The 14,756-nt window shown below is 43.8% G+C and overlaps 1 protein-coding gene across 1 annotated transcript in view; it reads right to left on the reverse strand.

Moving 5' to 3' along the window:
* The window catches only part of Igfbp7 (insulin like growth factor binding protein 7), a 67,513-nt gene extending 55,493 nt beyond the window's left edge, over positions 1–12,020 (reverse strand). Inside the window, exon 1 of the mRNA XM_046468013.2 lies at positions 11,504–12,020. Within this exon, the coding sequence (XP_046323969.1) occupies positions 11,504–11,978 (475 nt within the window). The 5' untranslated portion in view covers positions 11,979–12,020. The remainder of the gene's footprint in view (positions 1–11,503) is intronic.
* Positions 12,021–14,756: the final 2,736 nt, after the last annotated feature.

A 14,756-nucleotide genomic window follows, 5' to 3' on the forward strand; every position in this document is an offset into this window, starting at 1 on the left:
CCCCAGAGTCCCTGGAAATTCTTTTTAAACAGTAGTTCTGTACCTGGGTAGGACATTAAATCATCAGGAAAGTGTCAGAAATCCTGCTGCCCAGGTCACATCCAGTTTGATTAAATCAGAATGCTGAGTGGAACTGGGCATTAGCATTTTGTAAAACTCCCCTGGTGATTCTGATGTACAGCCAAGGTGGAGAAACACTGCTGTAAAGGATGATGGAGTGCCTTGTGAGTGGAGAGTTGTTAGTCCCAATGTTCTGTCAATTTCACTCCAACTTGCTGATGCTGGTAGATCTGAAAATTAATTCGTTTTCTTGAACCTGCTCTCCGTGCCCTCATTTCTTTTACTCTCCATCCAATACTGAGAGGTGAACATTATCATCTCTCAGATGCAAAAAGCCAACCTAAGTGGATACCTCCTGAGTCTAAATTTGCCCATTATAGTTAAGTGTTTTGATTTTTAAAATGAGTTCCTGCTAAGCTGAGGCTACACATGTAAGCCAAAGAACAGACACATGGATTGCAGCAAAGAAATTATTTTTTCCATCAATAAGACTCCACCAGCCAAAGATAATACTTAACATGTCCCTACTGGGTACTAATTATATTCTTCTTTCTCCAAACTATGATTTTGATTCACATTTCTCTTTGGAGCCAATACTTTGTTTTAAATGTACTAACCAACCAAAAAATGACTGATCATTTCCAATGTACAAAATACTGATAGAATATGCAGGATAGAGATAGGACAATAATTACTGAATGTGAGTGACCTCTGTATCTGAACACCTCTAAAAGGTACTATTAGAAAATAGCATATGTGACATTAAGCCTGGAGATGAAAATATTCTATGCTGCAAAGCAAAACACACTGTTCAGCATCCTGGATAGATCCCAATAGACTGTGCTGTGCCCTGGGATCTCCCAGGAGACAGGGTAGAACTTCTTGCCCTAGAATCCTTGCAGAGCAAGGTGGAGGGTTCCAGGAATTTATTTATAAGAACATTATCTGCAATTGTTTTGCATAGACCTAAACACAGGCTTTAGCTCCAACCAGGAGACACACGAGGCAATACTGTGTTTGGATTGGTTGAAGTAAGACATAAACACATCAAAGTAAAGGTATTTATAAACTAACTCATACTTGGTTTTATAGTGCTAATTATAAAAATGGAAATGAAACAGAATTTAATGAGACCTTTCTAAATACCGGGTCCCAATGTTGTTCATGAATTATCATGCTTCTCAACAACTCTAAGCAGCGGACATTATTATTATACCAGCTTTGCAGATAAGAAAACTATAGTTAGGGTCATACAAATAGTTAAGTGGCAGAATGGGGATTTAACCCAGGTGATCTGTCTTCAAACTGTACATCTGGAACAACTGTGCTCTATTTCCTCACATATAGCAGCTAAGTCTTGGTAGCTGGTGGACCCAACACACCACAAAAGTGAAGGCAGTTGGTAGGGATGGGCTGGGATCAGCCTTGGCGAACCATCCAGCCCAAGGTCACCATAGGATAGACATCCTTTAGGCTTGTCCTGAGTGGGGCAATAGATTTGGGCTGCTGTGTGGAGTGGATCAAACTAAGATATGTGAAAAAACTTCATCCTAATATAGTGTCAAGAAAAGGGACAGCCACCTTTCCTGGATGACATGGACTGAGTTGGCTACCTTTCAGAGGGAGCACGTCAAGTTTTTATTTATTTGTGCTCAGATGGGGACATGTCAGGTGCAGCTCATGAGTCTGAGGATGGAGTGACGGTTTGCATTGAGCAGAACTTGCCATTTATACAGCTGCTGGTTCAGCTCTGTACCTAACAAAGGTTAGGGGGGTGGGGAAAGAACACCAGATTTCTTTGAGCTCAGCCAGATCAGAAAAAGTGGCAGTGTGCAATGACAGGTCAGGCAGGATGGGCAAAGAGAAAGAGGCCTCAGATGAGGATGCAACAGGAGGCAGGAGTGAAGAAGGGGGCTGCTAACTTTACCTCATCATGACTGGTTCTGGAAAGGCCTGTCCTGCCCTGCCAGTTATCTCCTAGTGAACCAGAGGCTCTGTGGTGCAGAAAGAGCCAAGTCAGATCAACTTTTCCCTCCTGCTCTGAGCCTCTGATCTGAGGTACACCTGGGCAGAGAGGACCTGAAGCCCTGGCCTGTCAAATATTTGGCAGCGTCTTGATCTCTGCCCCAGCTGCCCTCTCCAGCTGGGCTGAGCATCTCTAATAAGCAGCCACACTGCATGGATCCCTCGTGTCTAACTCAGAGCAGTGGTGCTGTGTGTGCATTTCATTCTCCATCAAAAGCTGGATGGCTTCCTGAGGTGGGTCCTTTGGAAGCCAAGGTTGCTATGTAATTGCTGAAGCAGACATTGAAATTCACTTTTGGATCCCTGAGCAGAAAGTTCTGAAAGATCCCATGGAGAAGGAACGGGCATTGCATCCTGCAGGCTCGGGCTACCCTGACAGAATCCTGAAGCCTCATTTTTGTGTGGTCTCTTTCAAAACCTTCTGCCAGTTCCAGGAGATCTATTTCTTGATAATTTTCTCTTCCTTGCTTGGGGGTCAAGCCAGAGGAGAACAGAGCAGATGTCAGATCTAAAGCTTTCCCAGTCCTGCCACTTGACCACTGGCCTGCTAATCTAAGGTGATGCAAATGAAATGCCTTTGAACCTTTTTCACTCAGGGGAAAAGACAAGCCCCTGTCAAGTCCCTTCTTCAAGCAAAATGCCATGAAAGGACAGGGTGATTGCAGTCAGCTGCATCTCTGCCTGTTAGGCCATTAAAGTGCTCTTCTTTTTTCCCTCCCAGAAAGTCAAAATGTATTATCCTTAACTGAATTCTCAGATCCCTACATGGATTTTTCTTCTGCAAGTTTTCACGTGGCCAACAACAACAACAACAACAAACAAGAGGGTGTTTCAATTACTAAAAATTCAAATTCCTTCAAGAGAGAAGCCCTACCATAGTCTATACCTTACCATGTTTACTACACCTTAGTAAACATTAAAGCTGGGAAAGCATGTCTTCTTCGAACCTGTTGGCCTGACCTAGAGCAGTGCTGGGATCAGGGGTCAAGGTCAATACTCAGGGTTAAAACCTTGGTGAAAGTGAATACTTCCCGCATGTGAACAGCTAGCGATTTCTCTCCTCCACAGCTAAGAGCTAATGGAAAGGCCCCGCAAATGATCAAAGAGCACACAGAAGTATTAGGCTCCAGGAGGAGCCTAATACTTATTATCGGCCCCAGCACACTGATCCTTTATGTGCTTCCTAATTGCAATTGTGGAGGTGGGCACCAGTTTCCAGTATGGCCCCAGAAGGCCTGATGTTAGACTGTATGAAGAAGGGACCTGTATGAAGAAGTCAGACCACATCCACCACCTCCATGGGACACATTCATTCATTTAAGAAATACTGTCCTCCACTGAACATAGCATGACAATTGTTATAAGGTGTACCAATGTGTACACAAAGTCAATTAAACTGACTTAAATTTTGTTCTTGTACAGGGTTTCCATTTTATGTTCAGTGCAAGAGCTTTTTTTAGACCTATTTAGACATGAAGGTATCATATCACCCTTGTCAATTCATGAGAAAAAAAGTGCAAAATAAATTCATAAAGGTATTTCCAAAACTTTTCCATATCTAAGGGTTTGACTTTGGAATTACTTTTTTTGTGTGTGTATGTATCAGGGATTGAACCCAAGGGTGCTTAACCACTGAGCCATGTCCCCAGCCCTCCTTATATTTTTTATGTTGAGACAGGATCTTGCTAAGTTGCTTAGGGTCTTGTTAAGTTGCTGAGTCTGGCTTTGAACTTGTGATCTTCCTGCCTCAGTCATCCAAGTTGCTGGGATTATAGGTGTGCACCACCACGCCTGGCTGAATTACTTTTTTTAAAAACAAAATTTTATTTTGAAGTGATTTCAGATTCATAAAGAGAAAAACATGACAGAGAGCCAATTCTACTGGTCTCTGTAACACACAGAACAGCAAGGCTGTCAAAAAACTGAGATTCAAGTTCCAGAAGTGTATATACTGGCTGTGTGACGGCTGACTTGTAGTTTCCATCTCTGGACACTGGGATACATTCCTCTTACCTTCCAGGGTTGTTGTGCACAGGAAGTACAGGACCATCTATCAGAGCCCTCGGCAAACTCTAAAGCACTGTAAAGCACTATGTCAGCTACCATTGTCACTGCAAGGCAGACAATGCAGACAGAGTCCTTGCCCCTGAGGAGTTCACAGGTATCTGTTGCCCTATGGTTTGAACAGTGCTTTCCTATCTGTTGTATGATTTGACCTTGGCAATGATCTTTTGCGGGCAGACTACATTCCTCTTCATTTATTACAAACATTTTCCTGAAGTTGTGAGCAGTGTTTTTTCGTAGTGGTCAAGTCTTCTTTGAACCTGTTGGCTTGCCCTTGGCCTTCTCAGCACTTACCGTGGGTAACTTCATCTTCTATAAATGGGGCTTTGTCAACACTGGGTTACTAGGTCTGTTTTATCTGGTCTGAACCTTCTTATTTTTCAGAAGCAAAACTTCTCTGCAGCCTTGGCCTGCTTTGGGGAACAGGGTCCCCTCCCTGGGTTTCCTGGACATTCCCGGGTAACCCTCTGTGCCTGGTGGGGACATTGAAGGGACAGGGCTGTTAGCTCCAGCTGTTTCTAATTAACCTCACCCTGCCTTCCTTAATAGAATGGAAAAGGCAGTTCAACAAATTATGCTTGTTCAAAGGATACATTATTTGCCATTAATCTAACTTTGGGGATAAAACAGAGTTCCACTCTTTAACACATCAATTTTAAGTAAAAAATAAACAGTTCCCCCCCCCCCCAATACTTTATCAACTCTGCTTTCTGCTCATGATAAACCCACATTCTCTCCAAGGCCTGGGGGTGGAGTGTGGAGAGGGTGGCCTTGCTTGACCTGGAAAATCCATGTAGAACCTGCTTAGGAAGATTTTCATGGACATTTCTAGTGTCCTCCACACATACACAGTACAAGGAAATCTTTAATAAAATAAACAGGCACATTAATTTAAAAGTACACTTAAGTCTCCTTCCCTTTCAAAGCTTTCTAACTGTGACACTCCTAAATTACAAAAGAAAATTGCATTCATATATCCCCTGGCTTAATAGTTTTTTTTTTTTTTTAAAAAAACAATAACTCAGGTTTCCCTTTCTACCATTATGAAGAACAAAATGTTGTTTGTTCTATAGTTAAAAGCACAGCTGAGGTCAGATGTGTGGGGTAGCTGAGGGGGAAGGAAGCGCCCTGATCTTATCCACTGGGAGGAGGAATCTAGAGTGAGGAAGGCTGTCTGGCCTTGGACATCACCCAAGGGTGTTTTGTCATTGAACTATCCAAAAGAGAGCCTTATAAGGCAGTTTCTTCTAGAATGCAAGGCTGCAGTGGACCCTGAGGGCAGGCTCTAGGGACAGGAGGGGAATCACAGTTAAAGATGTCAGAAAATGCTCCGCTTTGTCACCCAGTACAGTGCAGAAGACTCCAAGTTTAAAAATCCTCTTGCTTCCCTCCCCGTCCCCCACAGGTTATTTCTCAGCTCTTCTGCTGAGATTCTGCTGACTCCCACATGACCCTGTTAAAGTATTTGACAGTTTTTACTAAAAAGTTCTTCCTGGTGTATAATTCAAATGTGCTTTTGGGGTCTATTTAATTCCAGACTTTAAAATTCTAGTTCCCTGAAGAATGGTAATTCAAGAACTAATTTCTAAACAATGAAGGAACATTCATTCATTCTTTGGACTACTTTTCTCTAAAAGGATCTGGTCCTTTAGGACCCTGCCTCAAGACTGCCCATTTTCTTCTTTTCTAAAGCTTCTTCAGGTTCTCAAATCTTCCCTACAATGTGGAGATTAAAACTGGGTAACATGTTGACAGCAGCACAATTCACAAGAGCCAAACTATGGAACCAGCCTAGGTGCCCACCAATGAGTGAATGGATAAAGAAAATGTGGTATAGATACACAATGGAGTTTCATTTAGCCATAAATTAAAATGAAATTATATAGCATTTGCAGGAAAATGGATGGAAGTAGAGACCATCATGTGAAGCAAAATATGTCAAACTCAGAAGGTCAAGGGTCGTCTGTTTCATCTTACGTGTGGAAACTAGAGAGGAAAAAGGAAAACAAAGGTGGGAGTGGATCTCATGAAAATCAAAGGGAGATCGGTACAGGGAAGGGACCAAGTGGTGGGAAGCAGGGAGGAAAGGGGTGATATTGGCCAATTTATATTGTTACATTGAGTGCATGTACGAATATGTAACAACAAATCCCATCATACCTGCAACTACAATGCATCAGTAAGAAAATGTGGGGAAAAAATCTGGGTAAAGTGATAATAAGGAACAGGTGAGTCATTTACCATTCTAGAAGTTTCTATGCTCAAGATGGGCAAGTGAAGTCAGAAAAGTTTCAAAAACATTTTACTGTGCTGGGGCAGACTCTTAGGAATATGTCCCCCCTTTGTTGATCTGAATAGTGGGGGGTCAGAGGGGGGAAAGAATCTATCTCCTGAAATGAACAAGGACCTGTACTTGCCATGCTTCTGAGACCTGAGAGAAACACTGAAGGTCTTGTCAAGAAGGAACCTAGACCTCTCTACTGGGTTATGGTGACAGCTCCGGGTGGGAATCTCTGCAGTCTTGGCCCTTCCCGATCCCTTAAGGGTGGACAAGAGGTTTCCTAAAGGCACAAATCCAATTATATCACTTGGTGGCTCCCACTGCCCTGGTGCTGGGGTCTCCATACCCTAGTGGCTGGAAGGTCCACCCTCACTGACTCTGTGCAGTGTTCTGCAGCCACCTCTGCCCTCCTGCTGCGAGGCGGCTCTGGGGAACCACAGGCTGTTCCTTCTGCTTACAATGCTCTGCTTATCTCCCATCTTTTTAAAAACCTTTATTTTTAACTGACAAGTAAAACTGTATGTATTTATGGTATACAACATGACGTTTTGATGGATGTGGGCACTGTGAAATGGCTGAAGCAGGCTATGTAGCATACCAGTTCCCTCTCATAAACACTTTTTTTTTTTTTGTGCATGGTGAGAACATTTAACATCAACTGCCTTAGCAGCTTTTGAGATTCAGTATATTATTAATTATAGTCACCATGATGTGCCACAGATCTCTTGGACTTTTTCTCCTAATTGAAATTTGGTGTCCTTTAACCAACATCTCTCCAACCCCAACTCAGCTTCTGATAACTCCTATGATTTGGACTTTCTGGGGTTTCACAAATAAGTGAGATCATGTGGCATCTGTTTTTCTGTGGCAGGCTTATTTCACTTATATCTTCCAGGTTCATCCATGTCATTACAAATGACAGGACTTCCTTCTTATTAAAAGATGAATAGTATTCCATTGTGTATATATATGTGCCACATTTTCTTTTCCTCTTTATTATAACTCCATGCCAACCTCCAGAGTAGCACCACTTCTCCAGCCAATTCATTCTGTCCCTGCCTCAGTCTGGACATCACTCTTCCTTGAAGTCATTCCTGGCTCTTCCTCCACAGCTTTGGATCCCCTCTTCTGGGCCCCCTGACTGTTTTCATGGTGGGATTGAGTTTAGCTCTGACTTGACGTCCCCCAAGATAAAACAGACCATAAACAATTTAATTTTGGAACTCCACATGGTAAGGCACTTTCTTAAGAAGACTCCTTTGTTTAATCAACAAATATTTACAAAATGCCTAACTATTAGCCAGCTGTTGTATGTGTAAGGAATTATAAGATAGAGTCCCTCTTTTGTGATGCTGACAGTCCAGTGGGGAAGAGAGACAGTCAGGGAGCCCTTTGGAGAGTGGGGAAGGTCTATACCAGAGGGGCTTGTTCTCCTCTAAGGTCCGTGGTCTTGCTGGTCCCTTTCTGAAGTCCTCACCCATGTTCTTGGCATTTTGGCATGGCTCTGCTAACCTCAATGAATACTGCTTTTTCATCTCAAGCCTCTTCCCCACTTCCCTGTTTTAAATTCTTTCACAGCATCTTCGATGATGGGAAAATATCTGTCTACTTGTTTCTATCTAAAGCTTTGTCTATTTTATTCAAGGCTGCTGACCCTGAGACTAGAAGAGTGCTGGCCCATTCACAAGCTCATTCATTCATTCACCTGAAGTGTGTGTATTACACGCCAGGCACTTATCCCCATGGGGATAAGAGGGAACAAAACTCTCTTCCCTCTTGGAGCTTACTTTCTGGTTGAATAATGAGTACGATTAATATCCATCAAGTGCTTTCTATGGATAATCTTTGTGCCATTTAATCCTCACACCAACTCTAATTAAGTACATGCTCATCCCCATTTTACAAGTGTAGAAACTCCTGGGCAAGTTGCTCAAGGCTATCCTTTGTAAGTGGTAGCTTAAGCTCCACACCCAGGGAGTATGGTTCTGCTGAACACTGCTAGGAGAACAAGAACATCATGGTGGGGCAGGGGAGAGTCAGGGTGCTTCACAGAGAAAGTGGAAAGGTCCTTGAAGGGCAGATAAGAGTTCAAAGGGTGAAAAGATAAGCCAGGGAGAGTGATTATGCATTCCAGGCAAAAGAACAACATCTACAGAGGTGGGAGGCCAAAGAAATATGATGCCTTGAAAACAGAACAGCAGAAACCATGTGCTGTGGCTACAGCCTCAAGGACTTTGGAGAGAAGAGGCCAAAACAGCAGACAGAGTCACACCATGCAGAGCCTCCTGACCCTCCCTGGTGGGCAGTCTGAACTTGGTCTTAAATGCACTGAGAAGGAAGAATCTTAAGAATGACTGATTCCTCTGAGGGAGAAGAGGGAACAGTATCCAGCAGTATCATAGTGACCAAAATAGGATTGCCAAGGACCTGACTTAAAAGTATCACCAATAAAAGGGGTAACTAGGAATTGGAATAAAGGAATACCAGGTTCTCTTCCAACATCAAGATTTCATTATACACCTCTGCTTCTCTTTATTAACTTCTTTTTATTAAACAGAACTGTCAAGTTCCACTTTCCAATTACCCAGCTTTGCAGGAGCCTCAAAATGATGTGATGTCACTAAATCCATGATGACAGTTCTCAGATTTGGGATTATTAGCTCATAATCTGTCAGATTTCCAAGCAGATAGCTTTGCCTTCTTTTGCAGAGAACCAGAAAATAAGCTGAACAAGATCTCTCTAAGAGGGTGAGTGAAGTGGTCTCAGTAAAGATTGGGAGTGGCTCCAGGGTTTCAGGGAAAGTGCTCTGGGAGTTTGCAACTTGTACTCATACTTTCTATCTAATCATCATCATCATCATCATCATCATCATCATTATCATCATCATCAATATTATTCTTGGCAGTGCTGGGGATTGAACCCAGGGCCTGTGCTAGGCAAGTGTTATACCATTGAGCTACACCCCTAGCCTTTATGTGACCTTTTATTTATCTACCTATTTATTTATTTTTGATCAACAAGACGAGATTTGTTCTGTGCACCACAGCACATAGCACGATATGGACTGTATCTAACTGTTCATTAAATAAGGACAAAAAAACAGAGTGCAGACTGAACCAGATCATTGAGGCTAAGTTCCACAATGCCTCTTCACCTTCAGTACTCAAGCATTATTCAAGTTTCTTTTGAGGACAGAAATGACTAGAGAAAGCTAGAAAATGCATTTCCTATGCTTTGGTACAAAAATAAAGGGTACTCTGTCCCATTTGTTTCTATAATTGTCAAAACACATGCATGAGTCCAGGAGAAATAATACATCAGGAGACTTGGTTTTCACCCTTTCCATCTCTGCTGGGAAAAGTGCCGTGATGGACCTCGTATTCCTCTTCTGTTTTCTCTGGGCATTTTCCCTCTCAGGAATCAGACCTGGTACCTCTTAGTTGAGGTTGAGAAGAAAGGCTAGCTTATGTCAAGATTTATAGTTTTAGATGCTATTTCTCCTAACATTTTCCCAAACATAAAGAAAAGTCAGGTTTGTACCTTCAAGGGGTTTGCAGTCTAGAGAAGTACCAAGGAATGGAGTGTCCAGAGTAATGAGGAAGACTGGTTCTGCTTGACCCTTAGTCTCAATATTTTACCATATCCTAAGTGACTATTGAGAGAAGTAAGTAACAGGAGAGAAAGGGATAAAACTAGCTACAAACTAGAAAATCACATTTGAAGAATCACCAGGCCAATCTTCATCTCTAAGGAAAGTATCAGTCATTTTGAAAGACTCTGGGGGGAAAATTTCCCTGGGAATGTTTATAAGAAAATCTCAATATTTGAAATGAATTCTTCAATGATGTACATTTTTATTTTCATGATGTAAATGACAAATGAGATCCAAAGAAAGAATGGCTGTTTCAGTGAGAAACATATATAGATTATTACAGGTCGTGATATCTAAGCTTAAGGTGATAATACTATAAATAGTTAACAATAAGTTACAGATTTAAGACTTTCGACAGTAAACTTTGAAATTAATGATATACAACCTATTAGTATATATGGACTTCTGGAAAAAAACTCTAAGGAAAGAAATATTACTAGGAAATTTTGGAGAAAGTATGAACTGCATTAAAGAAGCAACTGGTTTCTGTGATCTCAGTAGAATAGTCTCCCCTCCCTTTTCTACCTTGGCTGGGACCAGGAGAGGAGCTGCCAACCATTGGACTTCTAACTTTCCCTTGAAACTACTGCCCATGGAAAATGTTATTTCAGGCATTAGAGTTAAAATCTGTTCTTTTATTTATTTATTTTTGCAAGTCCGGACTTTATTTCTCCCACTTCATTTATGGCAATCTTGAGCTTGTGTGGAATAAAATAAACAAACATAATCTCAGAAATATTTCTGCTGAATGTAGTGCATGCTGGGGACAAATCATGAAAAAAATTGTCATAAGCTTCACAATATAAATTACATCATAAAAAGTTTCTTCAAAGAGTTTGTTTTATTTTTGCCCATATGATAATTAGTCAGCCAGATTACTGTTTGAAAATTGATAAATTCCAGTAAGTGAACATTAAAAATATGAAATCCTATTAAAAACTTCTTACAATGTAGCCGATTAAGGGGGAAACAAACAACTTTCTGAAAGTCCTTACTTTCAAATTTGTCAAACTCCCTCTCCTTTCTCCATGTCACTTCTTTACACACCCCAGCCAAGAAAGAATGACAAGAAAATGGGTTCCCAAAAGAGTGGGGCCAGCTCTTGCTAATGGACTTGCCAGCTGTTGGTAAGAGTTGGAGAGCTTTTGGGATGCAGGAGCCTGAGGTCTCGGAAAATCTTTTCTATATATACACCCGGTACTGGGAGTTCTCATTTTCTTGGCTCATGCACTAAATTCAAAACCACCAAAAAAAAGAGAAGGGAGGCGTCGCCCAAGGCTCCTGGCATCCCGCGGCTGCCAACTCCTCCCCTCCCTTCTTTCTCCAGGGATGCCCTCCAGAGGAGTCATGGGTACCAGCCAGGCGCCGGGTCTGGTCAGCCCGCGCGCACCGGGTAGGCGAGGAAAGCGCTCGTGCCCACCTTGCTCGCAGGTGCCCTTGCTGACCTGGGTGATGGCCGTCTCCCCGCGGCTCTCGGCCCTCAGGCTGGCGGCGCGCAGCTGGCACCCGCTGGAGTAGGTGGTGCCGTCGCTGCCGCACACCGGGTGGCGGCTCTTGCACACGCACACGCCGCTCACTGCCGGGCCGCCGGCTGCTGCCCCGGCTTTACCCTTCCGCCTCTTGCGGCTCTTCACGCACTCCATGCCCGGCGCGCAGTGCCCCCTGCCGGCGCCACCGCCCCCGCACGGCTCGCCCTCGCCGCGGGCGCACACCGGGCAGCATCCGCACGCGTCGCGGGTCTCGCCCAGCGGGCAGCCCCGCGGGGGCAGGGGCGGGCAGGTGGCCGGCTCGCAGGGGCCGCAGGCGTCCGAAGAGGAGGAAGAGGAGAGGGGCAGGAGCAGGAGCAGCAGCCCGGCTGCGCCGAGGAGCAGAGCGCGCAGCGGCGGCCGCTCCATGGCGGGGTGGCGGCGGCGGGAGCTCGAGTGAGCCGGGTCTGGCCGTCCGGCGCCTTAAACCCGCCGCCCCGCCCGCTCGGCCGGACCGCGGGAACCCCGCCCCGCCCCTCCCGGCCCGTGGGGCCAGCGCGCGCTCCTGCTGGCGGGGCGCGGTGGGGTGCTCGGCGGGTGCTGGCGTCGCCCCCAGCGTCCGCGCAGGCCCGGGCGGCGCTCGGTCTCCAGTCTGCCCAGCAGGGCTTCAGCTTCGGCCGCAGCACCCCGCTGGCTCCCGCTCAGTCCCCATCCGCCGTCCCCTCGGGGCCTCCCCAGCCCTTCTGTGCTGGCGGTTCAGAGCGAATGGCTCCCTCGCCCTCTGGTGCCTCACCTTCCTGGTCCAGATAGTTACACTTTTAAACTACAACGAAAACTTTGAGATGACCTAGGATCTAATAAATTCTCCATCGTCCTGGGTTGCCTGAGTGTTGATTATTCTGGGGCGTGGGAAGCCCTTTTAAGAACAAGCCATTAAGAAGAAGAAGAAAATGCCGATTTTGTATCCTCACTGTGGTCTTGGGTGATAAGCTGAAAGGACAAATCTTTGCCCACTACTTTTCTTTTAGGCTCTTTAGAGTCGTCCACCTCTCATACTGCACAAAACCCTATACTTTCTTAGTTTTTTTTTTTTTCCAAAAAAATTTATTCTTGTTAGTTATACATGACAGTAGGATGGATTTTGAAATATAAAGTATGACTTCCTATTCTTGTGGTTGTACATGACGTGGAGTTATACTGGGCATGTATTCATATATGAACATAGGAAAGTTATGTCCCATTCATTCTACTGTCTTATGTTAAGTTTTAAATCTGATGCTGGAATCCATGAGAGGTGTGTCATGTCTTAAATTCATACTACATTACGTTGGACCTCCTCAAACCTCTCTGAGCTGGGGTACTAGGGAGCCCAGCTCATCAGGGGAGGCGCCACTGAAGCACCTAAAGCACCCCCAGTTTTCTCCAGCATTCTCATGAGGGGTTAGACCTGAATGATTCTTTAATCTTTCTGTGAAGTGCTCTGCAAACTCAACTTTAAGGCTTTTCAAGAATATTGGCCCTTAGAACCCCTTCTCTGCAGATTTTGAAGTAGTTTTCATTTTTAAATTGAATCTATAACATTGTAGAGGACATCATTCTGCTTGTCACATGTTAGTTTTTTTGTATCCTTTTTTTCTTGGCATAAATCCAAGGATATGTATGCTAACCTAAAGTGAGAAGACAATTTTGTTTCACAATGCCATCCGCAATGTATAGAACTCACTCTGATAGTCATCCTGGGATTATTATTGTAAAGCTTTTTGAAAATTAATCACAAAATTGGGGGGGTGGGGGTGGGGACAAACACCTTTCTATCTAGAAAACCTGATTCTGCTTTTTGTCTTCTATTTAGTGTATTTTGGAAAATTGGCACCTTTTGAAAAAGGTCATATGTTGACATTACATTGTTTAAAAAACAATGATCTGGACATAATGGGGGCATGCCTGTAATCCCAGTGGCTCAGGAGGCTGAGGCAGGAGGATTGCAAGTTCAAAGCTCGCTCAGCAACTCAGCAAGGTCCTAGATAACTTAGTGAGACCATGTCTAAAAGAAAAAAAAAAAAAGAAAGAAAGAAAGAAAGAAAAAGGGCTGGGAATGTGGCTCAGTGGTTAAGCACTTCTGGGTTCAATCCCTGGTGGCAAAACAAAATAAAACAAAAACAACAACAACAACAACAAATGAAAAGTCTTTAGAGGAGTTTTCCTAAATATTCTTGCCTTTATCTCAAAGTAAGAGATAACAGTCCTAATTGACACAATTGCAGAGAGTACCTTGTTAACTATTTTATTTCAGTTTTATTAATTCAACAGTCAGGATCCACTAAATTGGTTTCACATTTACTATAATTATCTGACATAGTTTTAGGTTCTCCAGAAGCAGCTCTTGAGACAAGGATTCCAGAACAAGTAGTTTATCTGAGTGGTCACATCAGGACATTCCTCTTGGGACTGGAATGAATGTGAGTTGAGTAGGATGGAAAGATGCCAAATCAAGGTGCTTATACTGGCAGCTGGATGAAGCCCTCAGGCTTTACAAGTTGCCTGTGTGTGCAGGGCAGGTGAACAGGCTCTGAGGGCAGCTGAACCTATCACTACTGTCCTGCATGGTGTGCTAAAGCATGCATTGGAGCCAGGAATGAAAATTCAAGGTTGTAGGACAGTCAAGCCCTCACTGTGCAGTAAGCAAAAGCAGCAGTCAAGCAAGGTTCCCTTTACCTAGTCTCTGATAGTGTCAGTTAAGCTGGAGGACTTGAAAACAGAAAGAGAAGTAGTTATCTAGAGAAAGGAGAAAGAGGAGGAAAAGGGAAATTAAAGAGAAATCTGACAACTTCTTTCTTAAAGGAAAGAATATGTTGTCACATACTCAACTTTAGTTTTGGTGAGATGAAGAGCCTGGAGGTAGAGACGGGATTCTGTCATCTGTAAATAGATATGGTTTTATTTCTTCCTTGTGGGAGACCAACCTTATACGTGACTAAGTCACACTCTCTGGCTGGGTGCTGAGGCGCTCAGTCACAGAAATGTGGCAGAGCTTTTCCCACCCTTCTTGGGTTCGAGGGTCCGTGTCTTGTGCATGGGTGTGTCTTGCTACAGCCCCATGGGTGGAGCTCTGCTCATGTGTTCCTTTGTAATATAACCCCTTGCCCTGTTTAGGATAGAATCTTCCATGTGCCTTGTGTGTGACCCTTTCTCTTACTGTGCCCTTGG

The sequence above is a fragment of the Marmota monax genome, unplaced genomic scaffold (genome assembly GCF_021218885.2).
Source record: "Marmota monax isolate L192 unplaced genomic scaffold, Marmota_monax_Labrador192_F-V1.1 WCK01_AAM20220418_F8-fsc00025, whole genome shotgun sequence".
Classification (NCBI taxonomy): Eukaryota; Metazoa; Chordata; class Mammalia; order Rodentia; family Sciuridae; genus Marmota; species Marmota monax.